Below are 27,906 nucleotides of genomic sequence, written 5' to 3' on the forward strand. Positions count from 1 at the left end.
GCTACTTGAAAATAGAAATTTGGAAGGTATTTATTTTAACCATTAAGCCAGTGGCCTTGAAATACAGCCTTGTTTGTTCCAGAAGGCTCCTAACGAGAGCCATGAATCACTCTGCTAATCACAACGGGATTGATTAATTGGGGAGGGGAGCAGCAGTGACTGCAGCAGGCAGAGCTGGAGCTGGCTCCTGTTCCATCCCTCACCCTGCCTGGGGCCATCCCACAGCCCCGGGGGTTTGGGGAAACTGAGGCTCAAATGTGGCTCTGGGGGAGTTTGGCAGCTCCAGATTTGGGGGGAAATCAGGGTTTGGGGTGTCCCTGCTCACCCTGAGTGGCTCTGGGGGGTTTTGAGAGATGATTTGGGGTGTCCCTGCTCACCCTGTCTGGCTCTGTGGAATTTTGGCAGCTCCAGATCTGTGGGGTCTCAGGGTTTGGAGTGTCCCTGGTCACCCTGTGTAGCTCTTTGGGATTTTAAGACAGGATTTGGGGTATCCCTGGTCCTCCTGTGTGGCTTTTTGGGATTTTGGGGCAGGGTTTGAGGTGTCCCTGGTCCCCCTGTGTGGCTTTTTGGGATTTTGGCAGCTCCAGATTTGTGGAGTCTCAGGGTTTGGAGTGTCCCTCGTCACCCTGTGTGGCTTTTTGGGATTTTGGGGCAGGGTTTGGGATGTCCCTGGTCCTCCTGTGTGGCTCTGGAAGATTTTGAGAGACGATTTCGGGTGTCCCTATCACCCTGTGTGGCTCTGGAAGATTTTGAGACAGGATTTGGGGTGTTCCTGGTCCCCCTGTGTGGCTTTTTGGGATTTTGGCAGCTCCGGATTTGTGGGGTCTCAGGGTTTGGGGTGTCCCTGGTCACCCTGAGTGGCTCTGTAGGATTTTGGCAGCCCCAGATCTGTGGAGTCTCAGGATTTGGGGTGTCCCTGGTCCCCCTATGTGGCTCTGGAAGATTTTGAGAGATGATTTGGGGTGTCCCTGTTCATCCTGTGTGGCTTTTTGGGATTTTGGCAGCTCCAGATTTGTGGGGTCTCAGGGTTTGGGGTGTCCCTGGTCACCCTGTGTGGCTCTTTGGGATTTTGGGGCAGAGTTTGGGGTGTCCCTATCACCCTGTGTGGCTCTTTGGGATTTTGGGGCAGAGTTTGGGGTGTCCCTGGTCACCCCATCCCAGCCTGGCACAGCTCTCCTCTCACCTCTGCTGCTGTTGAAGCTGAGAGGAAAATTTCTGGATTTCTGTAATTCTGGATTTCTGAATTTCTGCAGTTCTGTAATTCTGGATTTCTGCAATTCTGAATTTCTGCAATTCTAGAATTCTGGATTTCTGCATTTCTGAATTTCTGCATTTCTGAATTTCTGCAATTCTGAATTTCTGCATTTCTGAATTTCTGCAATTCTGTAATTCTGGATTTCTGAATTTCTGCAATTCTGCAGCAGAATGCGCAGGTGCTTGGGCAGGGGGAGTGGAGATGGATGCTGAGGATGCTGGCAGTGAAATGATCCGAGCTGGAGCTCCCAACATCTGCACTTCCCAGCTGGGATTTGGGAGATAAAGGATGTGTTGCACATGTGAGTGAGGGCATAAAACATTTCTGTGTGAGGAGAGCCAGAGCAGCTGCAGAGCAGGGATGTTCCTGGTGTCCATGACAGGATCTTCACCATTTCCAGGGATAATTATTTATTTAGGTTTAGGTGTAGCTCTAAAGCTGAGTAAAACCATCACAACCTGTTCTGTGTCCAAGCACTCGCCCACTAAAATGTGTCAAATATCTTTAAGTACCCGTGAATTTCTGCAATGGTTTGGAGGGATTTAATTCCATTTTCTGTCCCTTAATCCTGATCTGAGCTGGTCCCTTTGCACCTTCCCCTCAAGAGCAGGGTGGCAGTGCTGGGATTTGGGATTTGGGATCTCTCCTCCTACCAGCAGGAGGACAGGACTTTTAAATAATGTTTTCTATTCCATTTCAAAAAAAAAAAAAAAAAAAAAGAGATGAAATCAGAGCAGCCTAACTGGAAACAGATGGCAGATGAGAAAGTTCTTTTGAAGAGGATTTTTAATACATTTATGATGAAGCAAATGCTTTATTGGTGTGGGAGATGGATGTGTGAGGACAGGGCTGTTCTTGGAGCCAGGGCAGGGTTCTGCTGCTGCTGAAGGGACTTTGCATCCCTGCTCCTTCATCTTCCCCTGGCATCACTGCCTGCCAGAGCAGCTCTGCTTCTGCTGTGCTGCTGGCATGGCTTTCCTGGAGGGATTTGGGACTTTTCAAGCCTTTCCAACACCTTCCACTATTCCAGGTTGCTCCAAACCTCGTCCAGCCTGATCTTGGACACTTCTTCCCTGGGAAACCTGTGCCTTGTGTCCTGCCAGAGGGGTTTAAAAAATAATTTGTCAAAAATAATTTATAAAAAAAAATTCAGTCAGTTGTGTGCTGCCCAGTTCCATGAGTGTGTAAACCCTGCCCAGGCAGAGCTGTCACTCCCCAGCTCTAATCAAAGCCATTTCCAAAGCCCAGCTCATTTCTGAGGGCTGGGTCTCGCTCTCTGGGCTGCTCAGGGACGGAGGTGAAGATGGATTTTCTCTTTTCCTGCTTTGATGATGAGAACTCCTTGGCTCGTTCAGGGTTTCATGTTCCTGAGAACTGTGCTGCCTCCAGAGAGGTTTTATTTTGCTTTGGAGGCTCTGGGCTGAGCTGCAGCCCCGGGATGCTGCAGCCCACACGCAGTTTACACAGCTGCTCCATCCCTGCCCAGCTCCAGCTCCAGGGCTTGCAGGGAACCTGTGGCACTCCTTGCTTTCATCTTCCTGGAAAAAATGGGATTTTTGGAGATGGGAATCAGAGATCAGTGCAGGATCCTCTGGGAGCAGCTGGGTTTGTTTGATGCTGTGCTGGGACAGGATCCTCGCCCTGGAGTGGGGTGGGGATGCTGAGCTCAGTGGTGCTGCTTCCCTGGGGGTTGATTGGAAATCCCAAAATCACTTTCCCTCTTGTTGGGGACAACATTTCCATCCCATTCCAAAATCCCATCCCAAAATCCCATCTCATTTCATTCCATCCCATCCCATTATTCCATTCCATCCTATCCCATCTCAAAATCCCATTCCATCCCATTATCCCATCCCAAAATCCCATCCCATCCCAAAATCCCATCCCTTTATCCCATCCCATTATCCCATCCCATCTTATTTCATTTTATTCCATCCCATCCCATCCCATTATTCCATTCTATCCCATCCCATTCAATCCCATTATCCCATCCCATCCCTTTTTCCCATCCCTTTATCCCATCCCATCATCCCATCCCTGTATCCCATCCTTTTATCCCATCCCATTATTCCATCCCATTATCCCATCCCATCCCACTGATCTTTGCTGTTCACTGATGGATTTTTTGGGCTTGGCAGAGTCCCTGGGCAGGGCTTGGAGCAGCCTGGGGCAGTGGGAAATGTCCCTGCCCACGGTCAGGGATGGAATTGAGCTTTGAGATTCCCCCCATCCCAAACCACCCCATGGTCCTGACTGATGCCCAGAAAACATTCCATGATTTCCCTGGGTTCTTGCTGCTGGTGCTGGATTTTTGTTGCTCTAAAGCTTGAGCTGAGCCCCAACATCTGGATCCAGGTGTTTGCAGCCCCTCTGCTGCTTGGCCACATCCCTGAGTCACTTTTTCCTCTCCTGAAACTCCCCCTGGGGCTGGGTTAGCTCTGCAGGGTTTGGGCTGGGCTTGGTGTCCACACCTGGAGCAGTTCAGGGAGAGAAGAAACTCTTTAAATTTACACTCTGCTCCAGTTGGGAAAACTTGGAAGCAAGGAGAAATCCCAGATCAGGCAGTTTTGGAAAGGTTGAGGAAGTCTGGGAGGAAAATGCACCAAAAAAAAGCAGTTTGGGAAATGTTTTGTCCCAAATTTTGGTTGGGATGGCACATGGAGGGATTCCCTGCACTTTGTGAGCAAACAAGCACAAAGGGACAGGAATTCCATAAAATCCTGGAATGCTTTGGGCTGGAAATGACCTTAAAGCTCAGCCTGGGCAGGGACACCTCTCACTAAGCCAGGTTTTACACCATGGTCACCCTTAGAGAAGCTGCCAGCTCCTCTGAGATGCCAAAATCCAGGAGCAGCAGAAAATTCAGCACGCCTCAATCAACAGAAATTTCAAAATTTCTCCTGGAAAAACAAATCAGATTGCACTGACTGTTTGGATGGGGATGGGAATGGCAGGAGTGGGGAGTGGGAAAGAGACTGGGATGGCTTTTATGGCATCATTGATGTCATTTATCCCACAGGCAGCCCTTGAAAAGCAGTTGTAATCCCCACACAAATCCCTCTGGGGCAAATCTGCCAGCTCTCCTCATCCAACACGGATCATCCCTGCAGCCACAAAGCTCAGAGGGGGCAGAGCCAGGGGAAAAGGGTCAGGGGGACACCCTGGAACCCAAATCCAAATCCAAATCAGCATCCAAATCAGCTCCACTCTGGGATTCCAGGGACAGAGGGAGGTGCTGGAGACACTGTTGGGGTTCTGAGATGGAGGGAGCTCATTTTCCTGGGGTTATTTGGGGAAAAAAAAGTGACCACAGGTGAGAAATGGAGCTTCAAAATGTTGTGTTCTTTCCCTGGGCACCAAAGCCCTGGGCAGTGCCAGGTGCTGGTGGCCATCAGCTCCTTGGTGCTGCAGGGATTTCCTCTCCCCTAAACCAGGCAGAAGGAGATGTGCTCATGGAAATCTGTCCCCCAACCTCCCTGGCAGCCAGAGCTGAAGGGATTGGAGCCTTTTGCCCCCAGCTCCACGTTTGTGGTCAGTGTGAGACCCCACCTGTGAGCAGCCCAGGCTGCAGTGAATTAAAGCACCGCGGGGAATTGGGAGGAACACATCCTCTTCCTTCTTGGAGTCAGGTTACAGCGACCCCAGAACATCTGCACTGGCTGTCCCAGGGCTCCCAGAGCTTCTGCTGCACTCAGCTTCCTCTGCCTTTGTTCCCCCTTCCCTTCCTCGCTGCCTCCTCTGGCTCTGCAGAAACACCCCTGGAATTTTTGTGGTGTCTTTCCATGGGCAAGCACAGGTCCATAACCCCATGGGAGAAATCTCAAATAAAACACACTCTTGTGCTTCCCCTAAGCTACTGGTGCCCAGCATCCTGAAAGATTGAATTTAGGGAAAAAAACATCCCTTAATATCCCCTGGATCCCAGCAATGCTTGTGGGGATGTGATGCTGCTTTGCTTTGGAATTGCTCTGCCTGAGCTCCAGGTTGTCCTGACTGGGGTGGATTGAAATAAGGGCTGAGAGTGGCTCCAGCCACTGGGATTTTGGGAATTCAGAGCCATGGGGTGGCTGTACTGGCTGAATCCCCACTGGGATGTTTTGGGTGGCTGTACAGGCCAGATCCCACTGGGATTTTTGGGAATTCAGAGCCATGGGGTGGCTGTGCTGGCTGAATTCCCACTGGGATTTTTTGGGTGGCTGTGCTGACTGGATTCCCATTGGGATTTTTGGGAATTCAGAACCATGGGGTGGCTGTACTGACCAGATCCCACTGGGATTTTTTTGGATGGCTGTACAGGCCAGATCCCACTGGGATTTTTGGGAATTCAGAGCCATGGGGAGGCTGTGCTGGCCCCATCCCACTGGGATGTTTTGGGTGGCTGTGCTGGCCAGATCCCATAGGGATTTTTGGGAATTCAGAGCCATGGAGAGGCTGTGCTGGCTGAATCCCCACTGGGATTTTTGGGAATCCTGAGCCATGGGGTGCTCTGCTGGCTGAATTCCCACTGACATTTTTTGGGTGGCTGTGCTGCCTGAATTCCCACTATGATTTTTTGGGAATCCTGAGCCATGGGGTGGCTGTGCTGGCTCAATCCCCACTGGGATGTTTTGGGTGGCTGTGCTGGCTGGGTTCCCACTGGGATTTTTGGGAATTCAGAGCCATTTTTTGGGAATTGTGCTGGCCATATTCATGGTGGTCCACGCTCAGAAGATGATGTTGAACTCCAGCATCTCCTGGAAGTGACCCCATCCTCCCTCTGGGATCAGCACATCCCCATCCCACCCCATCCCACCCCAACCCTCAACGCCCAGAAGGAAAAAGCAGCTCCAACTTTTGGCTTTTTTGTGCCTCTCAGGCCCAGACCTCGAGGTTTTAAAGACTTTCATATGTGCCTGAGTCGATGTGCTCTGAGTATTCCCATTGAAGTGAACTAAGTGGATAAGACTTTGCAGGATTAGAGCCAAATGAGTCCTCACCCACCATGCTGGGAAGTCTTGTTGGAGTGGGTCATGGGAGGGAAAGGAGGAGGAGGTGCTTCCCAACTTGCCCCTTTCATTTTATGCTTTTATTTATTTAAAGGATTTTTTTTTTCTCTTCTCTCTCTTAGGCAGCTTGGGGGGAGAAAAGAAAATAAAAAGCCCCAGGCTGTGGTGTAACCACCGCAGGCAGATGTTGTCATGGCTACTAAACAAGAAACCTGATTTACAAAATGAGGAAAAACAGATGAACGTGAAATAAAAGAGAAAAAAAAAAAGAAAAAAAAAAAAGGGCGATCTTAAAATATTAACTCTGATGTAGAGAAAAATATAAACAGACAGGGTTAGGAAATTCCATAAGGAATATGACTTGTTTAATATTAATCATAAAGGAAAAGATTATGAGAGCTCCTGAGGGTGCCAAGTGAAATATTCCACATCAGATCCACTCTGTGATAAGAGTCCTGGTGGCTTCCCTGGGCTGGAGATGTCCTGGCTGGAATTGTCCTGGGGATCCTGGAATTGTCCCATGGATTCTGGAATTGTCCTGGGGATTCTGGAATTGTCTCAGGGATTCTGGAATTGTCCCAGGGGTTCTGGAATTATCCCAGGGGTTCTGGAATTGTCCCAGGGGTTCTGGAATTGTCCTGAGGATCCTGGAATTGTCCCAGGGATCCTGGAATTGTCCCAAAGGTTCTGGAATTGTCCCAGGGGTCCTGGAATTGTCCCAGGGGTCCTGGAATTGTCCCAGGGGTTCTGGAATTGTCCCAGGGGTTCTGGAATTGTCCCAGGGGTTCTGGAATTGTCCTGGGGATCCTGGAATTATCCCAGGGATCCTGGAATTGTCCTGGGGATCCTGGAATTGTCCCAGGGATTCTGGAATTGTCCTGGGGATTCTGGAATTGTCCCAGGGATCCTGGAATTGTCCTGGAGATCCTGGAATTGTCCCAGGGATTCTGGAATTGTCCCGGGGATCCTGGAATTGTCCCAGGGGTTCTGGAATTGTCCCAGGGATTCTGGAATTGTCCCAGGGATCCTGGAATTGTCCCAGGGATCCTGGAATTGTCCTGGGGATCCTGGAATTGTCCTGGGGATCCTGGAATTGTCCTGGGGATTCTGGAATTGTCCCAGGGGTTCTGGAATTGTCCTGGGGATCCTGGAATTGTCCTGGGGATCCTGGAATTATCCCAGGGATCCTGGAATTGTCCCAGGGGTTCTGGAATTGTCCCAGGGATTCTGGAATTGTCCCAGGGATGTTCTGCTGCTTCTGCTGCTGCTTCTCCTCCCCTGCAGTCACTCCTGAATAGAATAACCTGTGTTTTTAGTGAAAATCCGGGTTGGGAATGGTGGTTGTGTTTGGGGACATGGAGGGATTTATTTCTGTGGGTGGGTCAGGGTGGGTGTGAGGGGTCTCAGAGCAGGGAATTCAGAGCCCTGGGATGGCTGTGCTGCCTCAATTCCCGCTGGGATTTTTGGGTTCAGGATGTCCCAGAGCTGAGGGCAGTGCCTGGCAGGGCTCAGATGGCTCTGCTGTCACCCTGTTCTGTCCCTCTGTGCCACCCTGGGTGCCAGAGGAAGGTGAACCTGCAGTGCCAGGGGCCACAACCCCATCAATGCTCCCAGAGGCTCCTCAGCACCAGGGGACACCTCCAGGCTGGTTCCAAAGGCTCTGCCTGGACCCTCATCAGCCCCTCTGTCCCTTGGGCTGTCCCCACTGGGGCTCCCTGGTGACAGGAGCAGCTGTGACCACAGCTGGGCAGCACCTCTGTGGAGAGAGCTCGTTTTCCTGGGGTTATTTGGGGGAAAAAAGTGACCACAGATGGGAACTGGAGCTTCAAAATGTTGTGTTCCTTCCCAGCATCAAAGCCCTGGCCAGTGCCAGGTGCTGGTGGCCATCAGCTCCTTGGTGCTGCAGGGATTTCCTCTCCCCTAAACCAGGCAGAAGGAGATGTGCTCATAGAAATCTGTCCCCCAACCTCCTTGGCAGCCAGAGCTGGAGGGATTGGAGTTTTTCCCCCAGCTCCACGTTTGTGGTCAGTGTGAAACCTCCCCTGTGAGCAGCCCAGGCTGCCTCAGCTGCAGGATCCTGGCTGGAAAATGCTGGAATTTGCTGCCTGGGGTGGTAATTCCAGGCTCAGATGGGAGATGATGCCCTGTGGCTCCAGCAGGGAGTTCTGCAGCTCTGGGCTTGCTGCTCCAGTTCTGCCTTTGGGTCCCCAACACTTTGGTTTGCAGAAACCTTCAGGGTTCCCTCTGGCTGCCAGGAGAAATCAATCTCCAAAGCCAGAGATAAAAAAATCCACAGCCTGAGGGTGCAGGATGGAGGTGCCCACCCAGCAGGACCTCCCTGAGCAGGTTCCCCTTGCAGAATCCATCCAGGAGCCCTGGGCACAGCGCTGGGACCTGGCCAGGTGCAGGAAAACTGCAACAGCCAAGATTTCTGCATCTTCCCAGCTCCCTGCATCTATTCCTGACTCCCTGCATCTTTCCCAGCTCCCTGCAACCTTTCCTGGCTCCCTGCATCTATTCCCAGCTCTCTACAGTTTTTTCCCAGATCCCTGCTTCTTTCCCCATCTCCCTGCATCTTTCCCCAGCTTCCTACATTTTCCCCTGGCTCTGCCTGCATCTTTTCCCAGCTCTCTGCATTTTCACCCACCTCTCTGCATCTTTTCCTGGCTCCCTGCATTTTTCCCAACTCTGCATTTCCCACCCCCAGCTCTGTGCATCTTTTCCTGGCTCTCTACATCTTTCCCCAGCTCCCTTCATCTTTTTCCAGTTCCCTGCATCTTTCTCTCCCCTGCTCCCTGCATCTTTCTCAAATCTCTGCAATTTTCCCCCCAGTTCTCTGCATCTTTTCCCAGTTCTCTACATTTTTCCCCACTTCCCTGAATCTTTCCCCAGCTCCCTGCATTTTCCCCCAGCTCTCTGCATCTTTTCCTGATTCCTTGCATTTTTCCCAGCTTTTTGCATTCCCCCCCCAGTTTTCTTCACATTTCCCCACCTCCCTGCATCTTTCCCCACCTTCCTGCATTTTCCCCTGGCTCTGCCTGCATCTTTTCCCAGCTCTCTGCATTTTCACCCAGCTCTCTGCATCTTTTCCTGGCTCCCTGCATTTTTCCCAACTCTGCATTTCCCACCCCCAGCTCTCTGCATCTTTTCCTGGCTCTCTACATCTTTCCCCAGATCCCTGCATCATTTTCCAGTTCCCTGCATCTTTCCCCTGCTCCTTGCATCTTTTCCCCAGCTTCCTACTTTTTCCCCTGGCTCTGCTTGCATCTTTTCCCAGCTCTCTGTAATTTTTCCCCCCAGTTCTCTGCATCTTTCCCCAGCTCCCTGCATTTTCCCCCAGCTCTCTGCATTCCCCCTCAGTTTTCTTCACATTTCCCCTGCTCCCTGCATCTTTTCCCCTGCTCCCTGCATCTTTTCCTGGCTCCCTGCATCTTTCCCCATCTCAGCAGCCCGGGACCATCCATATCCCTTCTCCTTCTCCCCATCCCTCCCCAGAGCTGGTTCAGCAGCACCAGGCAGTGCCTGGCAGCTCTGCTGCCCCTCCTGTCCCTCCCCTCTCTGTCCCTCTGCACCCCCTGCCCCAGGCAATGCTGCAATCACACCATGAGGCAATGCTGCATTTTTTATTTTTTTTTAATTTTTTTCTCTTCCTCTCTGTTGACAAACCCAGTTTGTGGGTGAATAATGAGTGAGCTCTGAAAGCCAACCCCTGGGTTTTGTGGGATGAGTCAGTGTGGAGAGCACAGCACAGGCAGCTGCACTTCATCCTCCTTTCCTTGGAGCTGGAAAACCTCAAACCCTGGGCAGCGTTTTTCCAGGGGAGCATCTTCCTCTGATTTGGGATTTTTTGGGGCAGCATCCCCTCTCTGGTGACAGCTCTGCCTGCAATATCCAACCTGGAATATTTTCATTTCTCTTCCAAGGCTCCTCTCATATGTAAGCTGGAAAACCTTTCCTTGGAGCTGGAAAACCTCAAACCCTGGGCAGTATTTTTCCAGGGGAGCATCTTCCCCTGATTTGGGGTTTTTTGGGGCAGCATCCCCCCTCTGGTGACAGCTCTGCCTGCAATATCCAACCTGGAATATTTTCATTTCTCTTCCAAGGCTCCTCTCATATGTAAGCTGGAAAACCTTTCCTTGGAGCTGGAAAATCTCAAATCCTGGACAGTATTTTTCCAGGGGAGCATCCTCCCCTGATTTGGGAATTTCCCTGGGATTTTTTGGGGCAGCATCCCCGCTCTGGTGACAGCTCTGCCTGCAATATCCAACCTGGAATATTTTTATTTCTCCTCTCATATGTAAGCCATCAGTGCAAGGGATCTCACAGCTGTGACCTTACAAGTGGGTGGCATTTTCTGCTTCCTCCCCTGCATCCTCCGGGATGCTCAGCTCATGTGATCCCGTCTGCCACGGGCCAAATCCGGGCTGGGGAGAGCAGGAGGAGGCTACCAGGAAATACCCATCGTGATGGATGGGATCTGCACAGCCCCAGGAGGGGCCAGCCCTGAAATCCTCATCAGTGCAGGCTCAGAGAGAAATGGAGTTTATTAAATTCCATCCCTTTGGAGCACCCTGTGCCAAACTGAAATCAGGATTTTGGGTTATTTTGTCTCCCTTTGCCAAACTAAAATCAGAATTTGGGGTCATTTTGTCTCCCTTTGCCAAACTAAAATCAGAATTTGGGGTTATTTTGTCTCCCTTTGCCAAACTAAAATCAGGATTTGGGGTTATTTTGTCTCCCTTTGCCAAACTAAAATCAGGATTTGGGGTCATTTTGTCTCCCTCTGCCAAACTAAAATCAGAATTTGGGGTTATTTTGTCTCCCTTTGCCAAACTAAAATCAGGATTTTGGGGTTATTTTGTCTCCCTTTGCCAAAATAAAATCAGGATTTTGGGTTATTTTGTCTCCCTTTGCCAAACTAAAATCAGGATTTGGGGTTATTTTGTCTCCCTTTGCCAAACTAAAATCAGGTTTTGGGGTTATTTTGTCTCCCTCTGCCAAACTGAAATCAGGATTTGGGGTTGTTTTGTCTCCCTTTGCCAAACTAAAATCAGAATTTGGGGTTATTTTGGTTTCTGTTCCTATCTGGTGCTGAACAGACTCCATCAATCCCTGTCTTGGAGGTTTCTGTTCCATTCCTACAAGTAAATAAATAAATAAAATAAAATCTCCCCCCAGCAGGGCTGGAGCAATGAGCATCCCCATCTCTCGTGGTTTTCCTTGCCTCCATCCCAGCATCATTTTGCCCAGGGAAGGAAAAAGCTGAAAAAACTCCAATTTTTAATAATTTCATAATTTACACCTCGCTCCCATTGTAGCTGGAGTTATGAGTAAGGCTGAAAAGAAACTGCTGCAGATGGCAGCATAAAAATGTGATTTTTTTAACACATTTTGTGTTTTCTCAAGCATCTCTGGTTTTGCCCAGGGTACATTTCATTTGCTATTTATTTAGTCCCCACCTCTGACAGCTCAGGGATTGCTCAGCTGCCATCTGGGATGGGAGGAAAACGGGAAAACTCCTGTTTCTCCTGCTTTTTTCTTCCTTTGACCTCAGAAAATTGAACAATTTCCGTGTCCAGTGGGTGGGAATTTTGTCATTTCAATGTGTCAGTGAGCTGGGTGGTTACAGCCAGGAGCTGGGCTGGGAATCCCAGAATCAATCCTGGGATGGTTTGGGGCTGGAAGGGACCTCAGGGAGAATTCCCAAGCCCTGAGGGACATTTTCCCTATCCCAAGCTGGCCTTGGACACTTCCAGGGATTTGTCACTTGGAATGATCCTTGTGGGTCCCTCCCTGCTCAGGATATTCCTTGATCCCATATTTATCACAGGATAAATTGAATAAATTTCAATTTATTTATTTCTGAAGCCACTTTGCAGCAGAGCTGTGGCTGTTCTACCCTTCCTTCACATTTCTCCTCTTTTATTTTTTTTTCAACATTTCCATAAAATTTTTACATCCAGTCCTTCACTTTTTTTTTTTTTTTTTTAAATCCTCCAGGCTTTTGCAGCCTGGCTTTATTAAAATCAAATGCTGCCCAGCCCCAAACACAGCACCAGGCTGGGTTTTCCTGGTTTTGTGTTTTTTTGTGTTTTCAGCCACAAGTGTTTCCCATTTCTCCATCCCCACGGGCTCAGCTCCGTGTGTTCCCCCCAAAATGTGCTCTTGCTTCGCTGGAAAAATCCAGGTCATCCCAGCCTTGCCTTCCAGTAGCCAACCCAAGTGAAATATTTCCCTGCAGATGTTGCTGAGAGCTTCAAGTTCCCCAAAATTACAGATTTTAGGAGCAGCAGGATCCAGGGAGGGAAGCTCTGCAGGCTGATCAGATGTGACATCCTTGACTTTTTTCCTTGTTTTTTCCCCGTGCCTGTGGATGTGCTCACGTCCTTTCCTCTTAGCTTGACAAGCAGAGATGGGTTTGGATCCGTGCTGGGTTTGGGTTTGGGGAGCACAGTCCCAGCCCAGCTGCTGCTGGTGAAACCAAAACCTTGGATCTGAGTTTTTTTGGAAGGGGGTTGTGACACAGATCTCATTTCCCTGTGCCAGGGTTCTCTGAGCTTGGCCATGCTCAGCATTCCCATCAATATTTATTCCCTAGAACATTGATTTCCCCATTTTCTGTCTTTAATACCAATTTCATCCAAATTTTACCAAGATTTGGACTAGAGAAAACATTTGCTATCACAATATATATATTTTTTAATGTGTTCTCCTCTCCTTCTCAAAAACTGGTTTTGTTCTGACTTTGGCAATTGTTAAATACCTCTAAATATTGCAGAAAAAAGTGATTTTCAAAGGAGCCTGCAGTGCCTGGATGGGGAAAGGGAATGGAAGCATTTTTGCCAGAAGTGTTTTAGCATTCCTTCAATCAAGGAACATAAACAGTTCCATGTGACTCTGGGCTGATCCAGGATTTGACAGCAGGCTTTAATTCACATCGTTTCTCACAGAGGGAATTTTGAACCCACACATCTCCTGGTGAAAAATGTCCTAATTAGTAGGGAGGAGGATATTCTGGAAAGGGCTTTCACTTTCTGCTCTTGATGGTGTTCCACTTTATTGCTGCTCACTCAGTAATCACCCAGAGTTAATTACAGGCAGTTCTGTGTAGTGCAGTTATTGATTGGTTCTATTGACAGTAATTAAACCTCAGACCAGGATTATTTCCACAGGGCTGGAAAATGTTTTTCCTGAATCCTTCTTCCCCTGTGTGTTGGTATGAGGGGATGATCCCGGCTCTGCAGCACAAAAGGCCAAATGAAAATGATTCCAACCTCAACAATTCCATGATTTCAAGCTCGATGATTTCATTATTCCAATCTCAGTAATTCCATGATCCCAACCTCAATAATTCCGTTATTCCAACCTCAGTAATTCCATTATTCCTGCCTCATCAATTCCATGATTTCAAGCTTGATGATTCCATGATTCCAACTTAAACAATTCCATGATCCCAACTTCAACAATTCCATGATTCCAACCTCAATAATTCCATGATCCCAACCTCAATAATTCCATTATTCCTGCCTCAACAATTCCATTATTCCAACCTCAATATTTCCATTATTCCAGCCTCAACAATTCCATTATTCCAACCTCAATATTTCCATTATTCCAGCCTCAACAATTCCATTATTCCAACCTCAATAATTCCATTATTCCAGCTTCAATAATTCCGCAATCCCAACCTCAATGATTCCATGATTCCATGATTCCAACCTCAATATTTCCATGATTCCAACCTCAATATTTCCATGATTCCAACCTCAATAATTCCATTATCCCAACCTCAATAATTCCATAATCACAACCTCAACAATTCCATGATTCCAGCCTCAATAATTCCATGATTACAACTCCAGTGATTCCATGATTCCAACCTCAATATTTCCATTATTCCAGCCTCAGTAATTCCATTATCCCAGCCTCAATAATTCCATTATCCCAACCTCAACAATTCCATTATTCCAGCTTCAATAATTCTGCGATCCCAACCTCAATATTTCCATTATTCCAACCTCAATAATTCCATTATTCCAATCTCAATAATTCCATGATCCCAACCTCAATAATTCCATGATTTCAAGCTCGATGATTCCATGATTCCAACTTAAACAATTCCGTTATTCCAGCCTCAACAATTCCATAATCCCAACCTCAACAATTCCTTTATTCCAACCTCAACATTTCCATGATGCCAGCCTCAATATTTCCATTATTCCAACCTCAGCAATTCCATGATTTCAAGCTCAATAATTCAATTATTCCAACCTCAACAATTCTATTATTCCAACCTCAATAATTCCATGATTCCAGCCTCAACAATTCCATGACTCCACCCATCCCAGGGGGTCACAGGGATGATCCAGCCCCTCCTGGCATTCCCGTGGTTTCCCCCAGGGCTGGGCTGTGCCCTGGATGTGCCCTGGCAGCTCCCGAGGCGCTGCATCCCACAGCTCCCGCAGGATCTGTCTGCATCCCCTTCCAGAGGCACATCCAGCCCAGGGCACGGCCCCCCCTGGAACTGTTCAGGGTTTTGGCAGTTTTATAACCCTAAATTTGCACCTTCTGGAGAACGGTGACAGTTTGTGATTCATTGCTGTGCTGGAATTTTTGTTATGATGTCTTAATATCCGAGCACGGAGCAGAGCTCAGCGGAGAGGGAAAATAAAAACCTGGAGCAAAACGCTCCCAGAACAACTTGAATAAGCAGGAATTGCCCAGTCCTGCCAGTGCCATCCAAAATATTTGGAATTATGTTTTTTAAAGTTGTTTCCCGGGTGTCCAGCTCCAGTTTAAAAGTGATTTGAAAGGAAATGTCCGTGTGTGCATTCCTCACTCTTCAGGAAGGAAACTGATTTTTGATAGCACAAACCATCTGCTGCCTTTAACCAAAACAAGCAAAAATTAATCAAAACTCTGTACTTTGGAAAGACCTACAGTTGTGCTGACAAAGAAAAAAAACCACAATTCAGTCATTTTTCACAATCAGTTGGTTGTAAAAGTTGATTTGCTGTGCCCTGTCCTGGAAGTGTTGGATGGAGCTTGGAGCAGCCTTGGAGCAGAACGCTCTCCGAGCATCCTGGGTGAAATGCTCAGAGCTGAGCCTTTTTAAAATATATTTTAATGAATTCACAACTTCTGATTGGGAAAAAAATCCCTTCCCAAGCTGCTGTGTGTGTGGAGGAGGCAGCTGGAGGGCAAGGAACGCTCATCCCAACACCCCAACGTGGAGACACAGCCGGAGCAGAGCCCTGGTGCTGGACTTCAGCTCGGCACGTGCCATAAAAATGATTTTAACAAGTGAGATGGAGCTGCTCAGAGGAACACTTGGAGCATTTAATGGGTGCAGGGACTTTTTCAGGACTTTATGGCTGGAATGAGCTCATCAGCACGAGCGCTGCCGTGTGAAGGAACCCAGACCTGCTCCGGGGGAACAAGGAAATTTCCAGCCTTGGGATGGATCCTGGGGTGTTTTTCCAGCAGCTCCTGTGGAGCTCTGTGCTGCTCATGGGGTGTCACCAAGCAGGGTCCTGCTGGGATGCCGAGCCTGGCTTGAATTTGGAAAAAATTCCTCCCTGTGAGGGTGGGGAAGCCTTGGCACAGATTTCCAGAGAAGCTGTGTGTCCTGGTTTGAAGGACAGGTGTTTGCTAAGAAAGGAAGGAGCCTCTCTCTGAAATGGAAAATGTAAACCCCCTCCCTCCAAATTATTATAATTTTAAAATCAAGGGGCTCTCAGGCAAAGATATGGGAATTAGGAATAACAGTTCTTTACTAGGGAAATTAAAATAGAAATACAGCACTACAAAGAAACAAACTCCAAACCCTGGCACAGTCAGAGTACAACCTGACACCCGTCAGGCAGGGTGTTGGCAGCAGTCCCATCCCATGGTGGCTGCATCCTCCTGCAGTGACAGATGTGGCTCAGCTGGAGCAGTGCTCCTGTACAAGGTGCAGTTTCCCTCTGAAGCTCCAGTGATGATGTGGAAGGGTCTGGTTTTCCTCTGGGATCCAGTGGGAAAGGCTGCTCTGATGTTCCAAATCTCAGATTTTATCTGGGTAGGAAATGTTTGGTTCCTCCCCTGGGTGGAGCATCTCCCCATGGGATGATGGAATTTTATCAGCCATGCCCTGGGATCCATGGCCATGAACAGGAGAGATCTCCTGGAGGGAGGATGGGCTGGGGAAAGATAAAGAACACTGCCCCAGCTGGTTTATAACAGATAATCCATTAACAGGGAATATCTCCCATATAGATCAGGATCACTGCCCCACCTGGTTTAACATCCAGACTTTTGCTCACATCCTGTATTGCACCCCAAGACCCTGTTGTTGCTCCTGGATCCTGGCAGTGTCCTGGATGTGCCTTGGAGCAAGCTGGGATGGTGGAAGGGGTGGAACTGGGTGAGATTTTAAGTCCCTCCAAGCCACAATCTGTGGGAACTCCAGTAGCTGGCACATACAGGAACAAATTAAAAACCAGTTTGGAGGGAGACACTTCCACTGCTGCACGTTCAGATCTGACTGTGGGGTGTGGGACAGCAATGAGAAGGATTTGGGTCCTTCTTTAAACCTGGAATTGCAAAAACCCCACAGTGCAATTTGAGCCAGACCAAGGACAGGTTTTAGTGAAACCTTTCTGTGTCCTTGGTTGGTTTATTCCTCAGCAGAATTCTTTCTCCTGCTGCTTCTCTGAGTTTCTCTGGGATTCACAAAACCATCTCCTGCCTAGACAGAGGTGATTTTTACCTGTTTTTATCTGCACTGGACAGCAGAGATTAAATCCTCACACAAATAGCCAATTAAAGAGTTAACAAGAAATTAAATTCATAGTGGGGGGAAATTAAATATTCTTGTTGCTGCTATTTAATGGGAATATTTTTAATCTGTAAATTAATTTAATGGTAAATTTTGGGGGGAAAACTTCACATATGAGTATTTTTCTAGGAATAGCTTAACAAATATACTCCAGTGCAGGTAGAGACTCTGATTTTCAGACTCTGCTTTGGGGCAGCAGGAAGGACTGGATGGTTCTGGAGGTCTCCTTTTTCCCTTTAAATGATTTATAGTCCTCCCAGCCATGCCAATTTTGGCTTTTCTGTGCCAAAGGGTCGATGTCAGGAAGCCCCAGTGAGGTGATCCTGTCCCCACGCCGAGGACAAGCCCCCTCACCTGTGTTTAAGAGTTTCCAGTTTGTTTTTGTCCCTCCTGGACAAATTTCCAGCCTGTGCCATGGAATCTGAGCTTCCTCTGCCTACTGGATGTTTGTAACAATCTGGGATTTCTGAAAAAAAATTAAAAAACCAAACCTCAGCCAAACAAAGAAGCCCAACCTGTAAAAAAGTTACGGCTGGAGGTGCCCATTTTCTGACAGAAGGGTTTGGAAACGGGGCAGGGGACAGAAATGTGAGGAATAATTGGTTTTGGGCCTAGAACCAGGAAAACTACTTTTCCAAATTAATCCAGCGAGAGCCATGAATCCACTGTATTTCATATCACACTTCATAAAACTCCAGTCATAATCCATAAAAGTGACATTATTAGATTAAAACCCTCAGTTCCTCCTAGAAGGAGCTCGGTCATTAGACATGCTGTAGTTTTATAACCTCAAAGTTCCTCCCCAATTACCATGATTAATACTGGGCTTTAATAAAAAATTTCTCCCGATCGCCACAGGGGTTGATCCCATCTGGTTGGTGCAGTTGGGAATTTCAGTATTGTCCAGCCAGGGAAAGCACAGATCAGGGTGGGGATGGATGGGGATGGAGTCTGGAGATGCAGCTGGGCTTTGGGGGTGCTTGGAGCATGGAAAAGTCCAGGGGGTGTGAGCATGGGGCTGGAATTGTTGTGGGAAGTGGGGATCAATTCTCCCTCCTTGTGCAGCTGGTGAAGGATCAGGGAAGTTCTTCCAGCAGGGATCTCCAGCAGTTCTTCCAGTTCTTGCAGCAGGAATTCCAGGATCAGGGAATTTCCCTGTGCTCTTCCAGCAGGGATCTGCCCTTGGAAATCCAGGATCAGGGAATTTCTTCCAGCAGGAATATACCCTGGGAAATCCAGGATCAGAGATTCTCCCTGTGCATTTCCAGCAGGGATCTGCTCTGGGAAATCCAGGATCAGGGAAATTCTTCCAGCAGGAATCTGCTCTGGGAAATCCAGGATCAGGGAATCTCCCTGTGCTCTTCCAGTAGGGATCTGTCCTGGGAAATCCAGGATCAGGGAGCTCTGCCAACAAAGATCTGCCCTTGGAAATCCAGGATCAGGGAAGTTCTTCCAGCAGGAATCTGCTCTGGGATCAAAGATCTGATCTGGATCCAAGATCAGAGATTCTCCCTGTGCATTTCCAGCAGAGATCTGCCCTGGGAAATCCAGGATAAGGGAAATTCTTCCAGCAGGGATCTGTCCTGGGAAATCCAGCATCAAGGAAGCTCTTCCAGCAGGGATCTGCCCTTGGAAATCCAGGATCAGGGAGCTCTTCCAACAGGGATCTGCTCTGGGAAATCCAGGATCAGGGAATCTCCCTGTGCATTTCCAGAGATCTGCCCTGGGAAATCCAGGATCAGGGAAGTTCTTCCAGCAGGGATCTGTCCTGGGAATTCCAGGATCAGGGAGCTCTGCCAACAAGGATCTGCCCTTGGAAATCCAGGATCACGGAGCTCTTCCAACAGGGATCTGCCCTGGGAATTCCAGGATCAGGGAGCTCTGCCAACAAGGATCTGCCCTTGGAAATCCAGGATCACGGAGCTCTTCCAACAGGGATCTGCCCTGGGAATTCCAGGATCAGGGAGCTCTGCCAACAAGGATCTGCCCTTGGAAATCCAGGATCAGGGAGCTCTTCCAGCAGGGATCTGCCCTGGGAAATCCAGGATCAGGGAAGTTGTTCTTCCAGCAGGGATCTGCCCTGGGAAATCCATCCTAAACTGAACATCCCAACTGCAGCCAGCGCTGAGGGAGCAGAGCTTGGAAGCTCCAGAGGTTTCATGCAGGAAAGGCAGAATTTGGGGTGTTGTCTGCCGAGGTTTGGATGGCAGTGGATCCCTAAATCCTGGGAGATGCTGCTGCTGTGGGATCAGCTTCACCCTTGGTGCCATGGACACATCCATCCCTCTGCTCTGCTCTGTGAGTCTCACCTGGAGCTGCCAGCAGCATCCCTGAGGATGGAGCAGCTCCAGAGGAGGCCACAGGGATGGAGCATCTCTGGAGCCAGCCTGGGAGAGCTGGAATTGTTCACCTGGAGAAGGGAAGGATCCAGGGAGAGCCTAAAGGGGCTCCAGGAGAGCTGGGGAGGGACTGGGGACAAGGGATGGAGGGACAGGACACAGGGAATGGGTTGACATCAGCAGGGATCAGGGCTGGATGGGATTTTGGGCAGGAATTCCTCCCTGTGAGGGAGGCACAGATTCCCAGAGCAGCTGAAGTGTCCAAGGCCAGGCTGGACAGGGCACCCTGGTGTGGTGGAAGGTGTTGGGGGTGGAACTGGATGAGTTTAGGGTCCCTTCCCACCCAAACCATTCCATGATGATGATGATGATGATGGTGATGATGATGATGGTGATGATGATGGTGATGGTGATGGTGATGGTGATGATGATGACGGGTGATGATGATGATGATGGTGATGATGATTATGATGGTGATGATGATGATGATGATGATGATGATGGTGATGGTGATGATGATGATGATGATGATGGTGATGATGATGATGGTGATGATGATGATGATGATGATGATGATGATGATGATGAAATCCCATAAATCTCACTCAATGCAGCCATGCTGCCGCTTGCTGGGGCAGCCCCCCTTTAGCATGTTGGACAAATCCCATTTTTTGCCTTTGAAGCAGGAATTCCTGGCAGGTTTGTCCTTGCAGATCTGAGGAGTGCAGGGTTCCATCAGCCCTGGGTGAGCAGGAGCTGGAGGGAGCTCAGCCAGGAGCACTGAAATTAAAAACGTGTCGGCTCCGCAGTTCCGCCCCAGAAAAGGCCAAGCCCGTGTTATTTTTGAATCCCCTGATTTTTCAGGGCTGCTGGAAATAAGAGCTCCCGCTCCTGACTTCCAAGCTATAAAGAGAAGTGAATCACTCCTGAAAATAAAAAATAAAAAATAAAAAAAAACCCTCCCCTGGACCACCCAGGGGCTCCTGCAGAGCTGGGAACCACCGGTGGCAAAGCACAGAAGGATTTTCTTAACACAGCAGCAACTGCACGAGGCAAAATCAGCTCAGAACAGGGGCAGAGCAGAGTGAGAGGTGTGATAATGAAGCCAGGCTGATCAATATGCACGGAGCTAAATCACATTCAGGTCACAGGGTGAGCCCCAAACCTCCACTGTAACATGTTCCCTTCCAGGACCCAACATGTGTCTGGAATTCAGATAGAAATGGCTTTTTTTTTCCCCTCATAATTATCCAGCTCAGCATAAATTATTATTATTTTTAATGAAATAACAGTTAGGGTTTTTGTTCCTTGCTGTGATTGGTCAGAGCTCTCCTTTTTTTAACAATCTGTGACTTTCTGAAGAGTTCTGCTGGGGTTTTAAAACTTGTAACTTGCAAATCACCGTGTCAGAAACCGTGGTGCCAGTCGTATAAAATATGAAATCACACGTTCTTGGCATTTATTTGTTGTCATTTTTAATGAGAAAACATGGATTTTTTAATCAGAACCCTGGCTGAAACTCCTCAGGCTGGAACTGTCCCCGTGTTCTTACTGTGGAATGATATTTTGGGAGACCACGTGTGAGGAATTCTCCTAAAGGGCCGATAAAAGCTAAAATTAAAACAAAATATCTCCCTCCAAATACACACCTCTGTATTTAGTGCTGCTCTTCCATTGGAAGTTCCCAGATTTCCTCCTGGAGGGTTCCAGGAGCGTTGCTGTCACGGATCCCTCAGAACAAGCTGGAAGGAGGTGATTCCTGTGGGGGCACCATGGAAATCCAGGCACTGTGGGAATCAAATCACTTTGGGAATCGAGGCACTTTGGGAATCGAGGCACTTTGGGCATTGAGTCACTGTGGGAATTGAGTCACTTTGGGGATTGAGTCGCTTTGGGAATCAAGGCACTTTGGGAATTGAGGCACTGTGGGAATCAAGGCACAATGGCAATCCAGTCACTTTGGAAATCAAGTCACTTCAGGAATCAACTTACTGTGGCAATCAAGTCACTTTGGAAATCAAGGCACTGTGGAAATCAAGTTACTGTGGAAATTAAGTTACTTTGGAAATCAAGTCACTTTGGAAGTCAAGTCACAATCCATCTTGGGGTGTTGAAATTCCTCTTGGGGTTCTAAAATCCATCTTGGGATGCTGAAATCCCTCTTGAGTTGTTAAAATCCATTTTGGGATGCTGAAATCCATCCTGGGATGTTAAAATCCATCCTGGGGTGCTGAAACCCCTCTTGGGGTTCTAAAATCTATCTTGGGATGTTAAAATCCCTCTTGGGATGCTGAAATCCATCCTGGGATGCTAAAAATCCATCGTGGTGTGCTGAAATCCCTCCTGGGTTGTTAAAATCCATTTTGGGATGCTGAAATCTCTCTTGGGGCTGCTGAAATCTCTCTTGGGATGCTGAAGTCCCTCCTGGGTGCTGGAATCCATCCTGGGGTGCCTAAAATTCATCTTGGGGTGCTGAAATCCATCTTGAGATGCTGGAATCCCTCCTGGGATGCTGAAATCCCTCCTGGGATGCTGGAATCCCTCCTGGGATGCTGAAATCCCTTTTGGGATGATGAAATCCCTCCTGGGGTGCTGAAATCCCTCCTGGGGTGCTGGAATCCCTCCTGGGTGCTGGAATCCCTCCTGGGTGCTGGACTCCACCACCACCCATTCTCGGTGGCATTCCAGGCGCTCCAAGGCTCTGTCCCTGCCGTGTCCCTTGCAGGTGCTCCTGATCCTGAGCGGGAACCTGAGTTTCCTGAACTGGCTGACGGTGGTGCCCAGCCTGGCCTGCTTTGACGACGCCAGCCTGGGGTTCCTGTTCGGCTCGGGGCTCCGGGAGCGCGCGGCGCGGCTCCGGGAACAGGGACACGGCACATCCCTGGGTGAGTGTCCCCAAAATGGGAAACCAGGGGGTGGCTGGGCCTGGCACCAAGGGTCTCGTCCTGCAGGGAAAACTGGGCTGGTCTGGGGGAGAAGGGGGTGGGAGGTTGTGGGGTGAGGTGGGGGAGGGTTCAGGGGGGTTTGTGGGGTCAGGGGTGTGGGGACAGTGATGTGGGGACATTGCTATGGGGACATTGCTGTGCGATCAGTGCCATGGGGACAGTGCTGGGGACACTGTTATGGGGACAGTGCCATGGGGACAGTGTTATGGGGACAGTGCTGTGGGGACATTTTTATGGGGACATTGTTATGGGGACAGTGCCATGGGGACATTGCCGTGGGGACATTGCTGTGGGGACATTGCTGGGGCCAGTGCTGTGGGGACTTTGCTATGGGGACACTGCTGGGGACAGTGCTATGAGGACATTGCTATGGGGACATTGCTGTGGGGTCAGTGCTGGGGACATTTTTATGGGGACATTGCTATGGGGACAGTGCCATGGGGACCTTGTTATAGGGACACTGCCATGGGGACATTGCATGGGGACATTGTTATGGGGACAGTGCCTTGGGGACACTGCTGGGGACAGTGCCATGGGGACACTGCCATGGGGACAGTACCATGGGGACGTTGCCGTGGGGACATTACCATGGGGACATTGCTGGGGACATTGTTATGGGGACATTGCTATGGGGACAGTGCCATGACTGCCACCCTGCTGGCTTGGCAGAAGGATCCAAAGAGTAATTTTAGGGTTTAAAGTGTAACACAGCATGGTAATGTAATGATTCTTCATGTAAGTGCTGTAGGATTTGTATCTTGTGTTAGATTGGTTAATGAAAACTAAAATATTCAACACAGAAGAAGAAGATTTATGGTATTGTAACAAGAACCTCACTCTCTGAGCTTTTTCTCTCACTACCTTCTTACTTCTTTCTCTTTCCCCTTGCTCTGTCCCTCCTCACTCTCTCCCTGCCCTGGCAGCTCCAGGCAGGGCCCTCTCACCCAAACCCTTTGCAATAAAACACAAATTCCAAATCCTGGCTGTGGAAATCTCTGATCTGTCCTGCCCTGCACCCTGGGCTGTGTCTCTGCACAGCAGATGGGGAGTGGTGTTTGCAGCATTTCTATAAACCACATAGAAGCAACAAATTGCCTGTAATATCAACAACAATCCCAGCTGCTGGGGTCCAATATCCCAAACATCTGTCAGAGGAAGGAGAAATGTCAACAAGAGGCAGCATCTGTCTCCAGGCTTTTCTGCAAGCACAGCTCATTAACCAAACCCAGGAGTTCCATCCTGCAGCTTTGTTAAACCTTGTGCCTTTTATTTCACACTTTTTGCTGGGATCAATCTTTATCAGCTTTTCCCCCTGCTGGAGCTGTGGAATTCTCTCAGGTTTTGCTCCCAACCTCATTTATGTCCCCAACCCCAAAGAGCTCTGAGGGTGCAGCTCCTCTTTGGGAGGAGAGGCAGATCCTGTCTGGAGGAATTTGCACCTTTTCCAGAAAGTTCTGTCTGTCTCAGCAAGGAGAATTTCACATCCCACTCTGGCTGTGCCTGTGTCCCACCCCCAGAAGGTTCTGATAACACAAAATTTGAATTGCTGCCTCATTTCTCTGCTGTTGAGCTGGTGCTGGTGGGTTCCATGTCCTGATTTTCTGAAGGGTTTGATCCCTGCTGATCCATCCCCACCTGGATCCCACTGGTTCCTGTCCCCACATTTTGCTCCATCTTTGCCATCCAGGTTATTTTTTTTATTTTTTTCCCTCAATTAACTCCTTTTTCTGAAGGATGAGCAGGCAGGTGAGGCTCTACCTGCTCTTCAGTTAAAGGGGAAAGGTTCATCCCATCTAAAAAACCCTAAAAACACCCCAAAGCCTCATCTAAAAAAACCAAAAAAACCCCCAAAGCCTCATTTAAAAAAACCAAAAAAACCCAAATCCTCATCTAAAAAAAAAAAATGAAAACCATCCCAAAGCCTCATCTGAAAAAACCCCAAAACCACCCCAAATCCTCATTTAAAAAACCCAAACAACACCCCAAAGCCTCATCTACAAAAACCCAAAAAAACCCCAAATCCTCATCTAAAAAACCCAAAAAACACCCAAACAGGCAGCAGCACAGGGGCTGAGGGAAAGCTCAATTTAAATGATTCCCCAGCAATGTTCTCAGACTAAACAATTATTAATAACTTTTGAGAGAGGTTCAAACCCTCATCCCTGCCCTGCAGAGCCAAGGGGAGAGCTCCAGGCTGTTGCTTTGGATGTGATCCTGGGGCTGTTCATGTTAAATAAATCAAAATCAAAATCAAAATCCAAATAATCAATCACCTGTGCTTGTTTGTGTGCTGGGAGCCAGCCCCAAACCCCACCCAAAAATGTGTGTAAAGAAAGGTCTTTAAGGAAGGAATAGAAATTACAGCAAGTTTTAATGTAAAAATAAAAATAAAATTGCTGAGCCTTTACTGAGTAGCTAAGAAGGCAAAGAGGGAGTGAGTTGGAAGGGTTTTTATAACTCTGATAAATCCACCTCAAAGAAAAAAATGTTTTTATCAAACAAAAGGATTTTCACAGGCAAACAGAAATGCCATGGTACAATAAAGATCTCAAAATTTTCCACTAAAAACGACTTCTAGCTTAAGCTGTAACAGACCAACCTTTTGAACATGAATATAGTAATAGTAATAGTTACAATAGGTTAAAAATAATAATAAAAGTATTAATTGGTTGTCATGTATTAAAATAATCTACAATGGAAAGTATATCATGTATTATAACCAAAAGTAAAAAAAGTTTTCAGGTAAACCCAGAGCTGTGGCTGGGCTCTGTCACCCACGAGCTGTGAATTGCTGCATCATTTAAATACAATCAACAGAATAAACAGAATAAATAAACAGAATAGACAGAATTAACAGAACAAACAGAATTAACAGAATTAACAGAACAAACAGAATAGACAGAATTAAAGAATTAACAGTATTTTAAGTTAAGGTTTTGTGGGTGTGAGAGGCCTGGGTGGTGCTTTAAGTTTTAGTTTTTAGATTTATATTTTATATTTTTCAGTCTCTGCACTGCATCAGTGTGTGACTCTGAAGTTCCCAGCCAGTGTTAGCAAGTTCTCCTCACAGCTTGGTTAGACAAAACAATATTGTGCCAGCTTGAGAAGCAAGGGCAGTTTTCCAAAAAGCAGGAGAAGGGACAAGCAGGAAGGATGAGCTGGGAGCTGGACAATTAACCCCAATATGGAAAACTTAAAAAACTTTAAAAAGTTTAAAAATTCATGATTTAGGGTCCATCCTGGGTGTAGCCCTGGCCAGGCTCTCGCAAAGGCCAAGGTGAATCCTCTGAGGGGTTTTTAATTAATTCCTATTTTAATTCTGTAACTGTGGGCAGCCTTTGTAGGGATTGTGGGAATGGGATGGGATGGGATGGGATGGGATGGGATGGGATGGGATGGGGATGGGGATGGGGATGAGATGATGAGGATGAGGATGAGGATGAGGATGAGATGAAGATGAAGATGAAGATGAGGGTGGGGTGGGATGGGATGGGATTTTGGGATGAGGATGAAGATGAGGATGGGATGAGGATGAGGATGAGGATGAGGATGAGATGAGGATGGGATGAGGATGACATGAGATGAGGATGAGGATGAGGATGAGGATGAGGATGGGATGAGGATGAGGATGAAGATGAAGATGAGGATGGGATGGGATTTTGGGATGGGATGGGATTTTGGGATGGGATTTTGGGATGGGATGGGATGAGGATGAAGATGAAGATGAGGATGGGATGGGATTCTGGGATGGGATGGGATTTTGGGATGGGATGGGATGAGGATGAAGATGAAGATGAGGATGGGATGGGATTCTGGGATGGGATGGGATTTTGGGATGGGATTTTGGGATGAGGATGGGATGGGATGGGATGGGATGGGATGGGATGGGATGGGATGGGATGGGATGGGATGGGATGGGATGGGATGGGATGGGATGGGATGGGATGGGATGGGATGGGATGGGATGAGGATGAGATGAGGATGAGATGAAAATGAAGATGAAGATAAGGATGGGATGAGATGAAGATGAGGATGAGATGAAGATGAGAGCAGAGCACTGAGCTCTCTCCCCCTGCTCTGTTTTTGTCCCCCCAGGCTCCTGTGTGCGCACAGTGCTGAACATCTCCCTGGGGCTCCTCCTCACCTACCTGAGCATCCCAGTGATCCTGAACCTGCTGAGCTCCAGGCAGGTGATGAACACCTCCTTCAACCCCCTCCGGATCGTCAACACCTACGGAGCCTTTGGCAGGTACTGTGGGCTCCAGGCACAGCCAGGGCTCCCTGCAGGGATCCCAGGGCCAGGCACCCTGTGTGCCTCACCCCTAAGGGAAACCCTCCCTGCACACCTGCAGTGGGAGAGAGATGGGGAAAAGAGCAGGTTTCTCTCCCTCTAAATGACAATTTATGGATTATCTGTTTGTGAGAAACCAGCCCAGGTCTGTTCAGCAGCTCAGCCCCAGGCACTGCCCACCCTGGGTGGGATTGTCTTTTTATTCTATAAACTGCATCAACATTATTTACAATTATCTTCAACACCTATCACTTATATTGTACAGTCTGGTTCTGCTCTGAACCAATCCAAAAGTGCCAACATCACCCAAAAGATGGATGCAGGAAGGAGGAGGAAGAAGGACAGAACACACCCAGGTTCCTCCATCCAGACCCTGATTATAAACAATCTTCAAAACCTACATCTTCACTTTATAATAATCTAACTTACACTCTATTTATTTTTTATGACTTGTAATTCTTCATGTAAGGGTGGCAATTTTTCCCAGGGAGAGAAATCCAAGGCACAGGGGTCCTGGGCACTGGGTCTGGAACCTTCCAGGGCACCCAGAGGGATGTGCTGGGTTCCCACAAGCCCCTGGATCCCTGGAAGTGTCCAAGGCAGGGCTTGGAGCACCCTGGGAGCTGCTGGGGTTGGAACTGGATTGTTTTTTCCCACCCAAACCCTTCTGTGCTTCGATGATTTCCCATTTTTGTTTGGAGCCAAATAACAGCACCCTGCTGTGCCCCACAGCATCACCAAGGAGAGGACAGAGGTGATCCTGCAGGGAACATCCAGCCTGGACCCCAAGGACCCCTCAGCAGTCTGGGAGGAGTTTGAGTTCAAGTGCAAGCCTGGGGATGTGAGGAGGAGGCCGTGCCTCATCTCCCCCTACCACTACCGCCTCGACTGGCTCATGTGGTTTGCTGCCTTCCAGGTAGGAAGCTTGGAGCAGGAAAAACCAATTCCATGGATTTACTACGTGTTGGGATCACTGGGGAGTGTTGGAAGCAGTGGTTGAGTTAATTAAGTTTTTAAAAAAAAAATAAATAAAAGAACAAAGGTGGTGTTCCTAAAGGACTGTGCTACTGTAATGAAACTCTTGGCAGTTTTATGTGAGGGTTTTTTTTCAGGGTTTCTTAGCAATGCCAGGAATGGGGACACCCCTGGGGACAGCAGCTCACATTCCCCAGCCTGCCCACACATGGACATTGGGGCCTCCAAAGGTTTTCCCCAGCAAACAGGTGACAGCCAGAAATTAAATAAGGAAGGGGGAACTTGGATGTTAATTCT

The 27,906-nt window shown here is 48.3% G+C and overlaps 1 protein-coding gene across 3 annotated transcripts in view; it reads left to right on the plus strand.

The window, feature by feature from the left end:
- Window positions 1-27,906, plus strand: part of LMF1 (lipase maturation factor 1) — a 138,991-nt gene that overhangs the window by 95,082 nt on the left and 16,003 nt on the right. For all 3 annotated transcript variants that reach the window (XM_033074316.1, XM_033074317.2, XM_033074318.1), the window contains 3 exons: window positions 22,124-22,283; window positions 26,439-26,592; window positions 27,367-27,550. In XM_033074316.1, the coding sequence (XP_032930207.1) occupies window positions 22,124-22,283; window positions 26,439-26,592; window positions 27,367-27,550 (498 nt within the window). The remainder of the gene's footprint in view (window positions 1-22,123; window positions 22,284-26,438; window positions 26,593-27,366; window positions 27,551-27,906) is intronic.

The sequence above is a fragment of the Catharus ustulatus genome, chromosome 16, assembly GCF_009819885.2.
Source record: "Catharus ustulatus isolate bCatUst1 chromosome 16, bCatUst1.pri.v2, whole genome shotgun sequence".
Classification (NCBI taxonomy): Eukaryota; Metazoa; Chordata; class Aves; order Passeriformes; family Turdidae; genus Catharus; species Catharus ustulatus.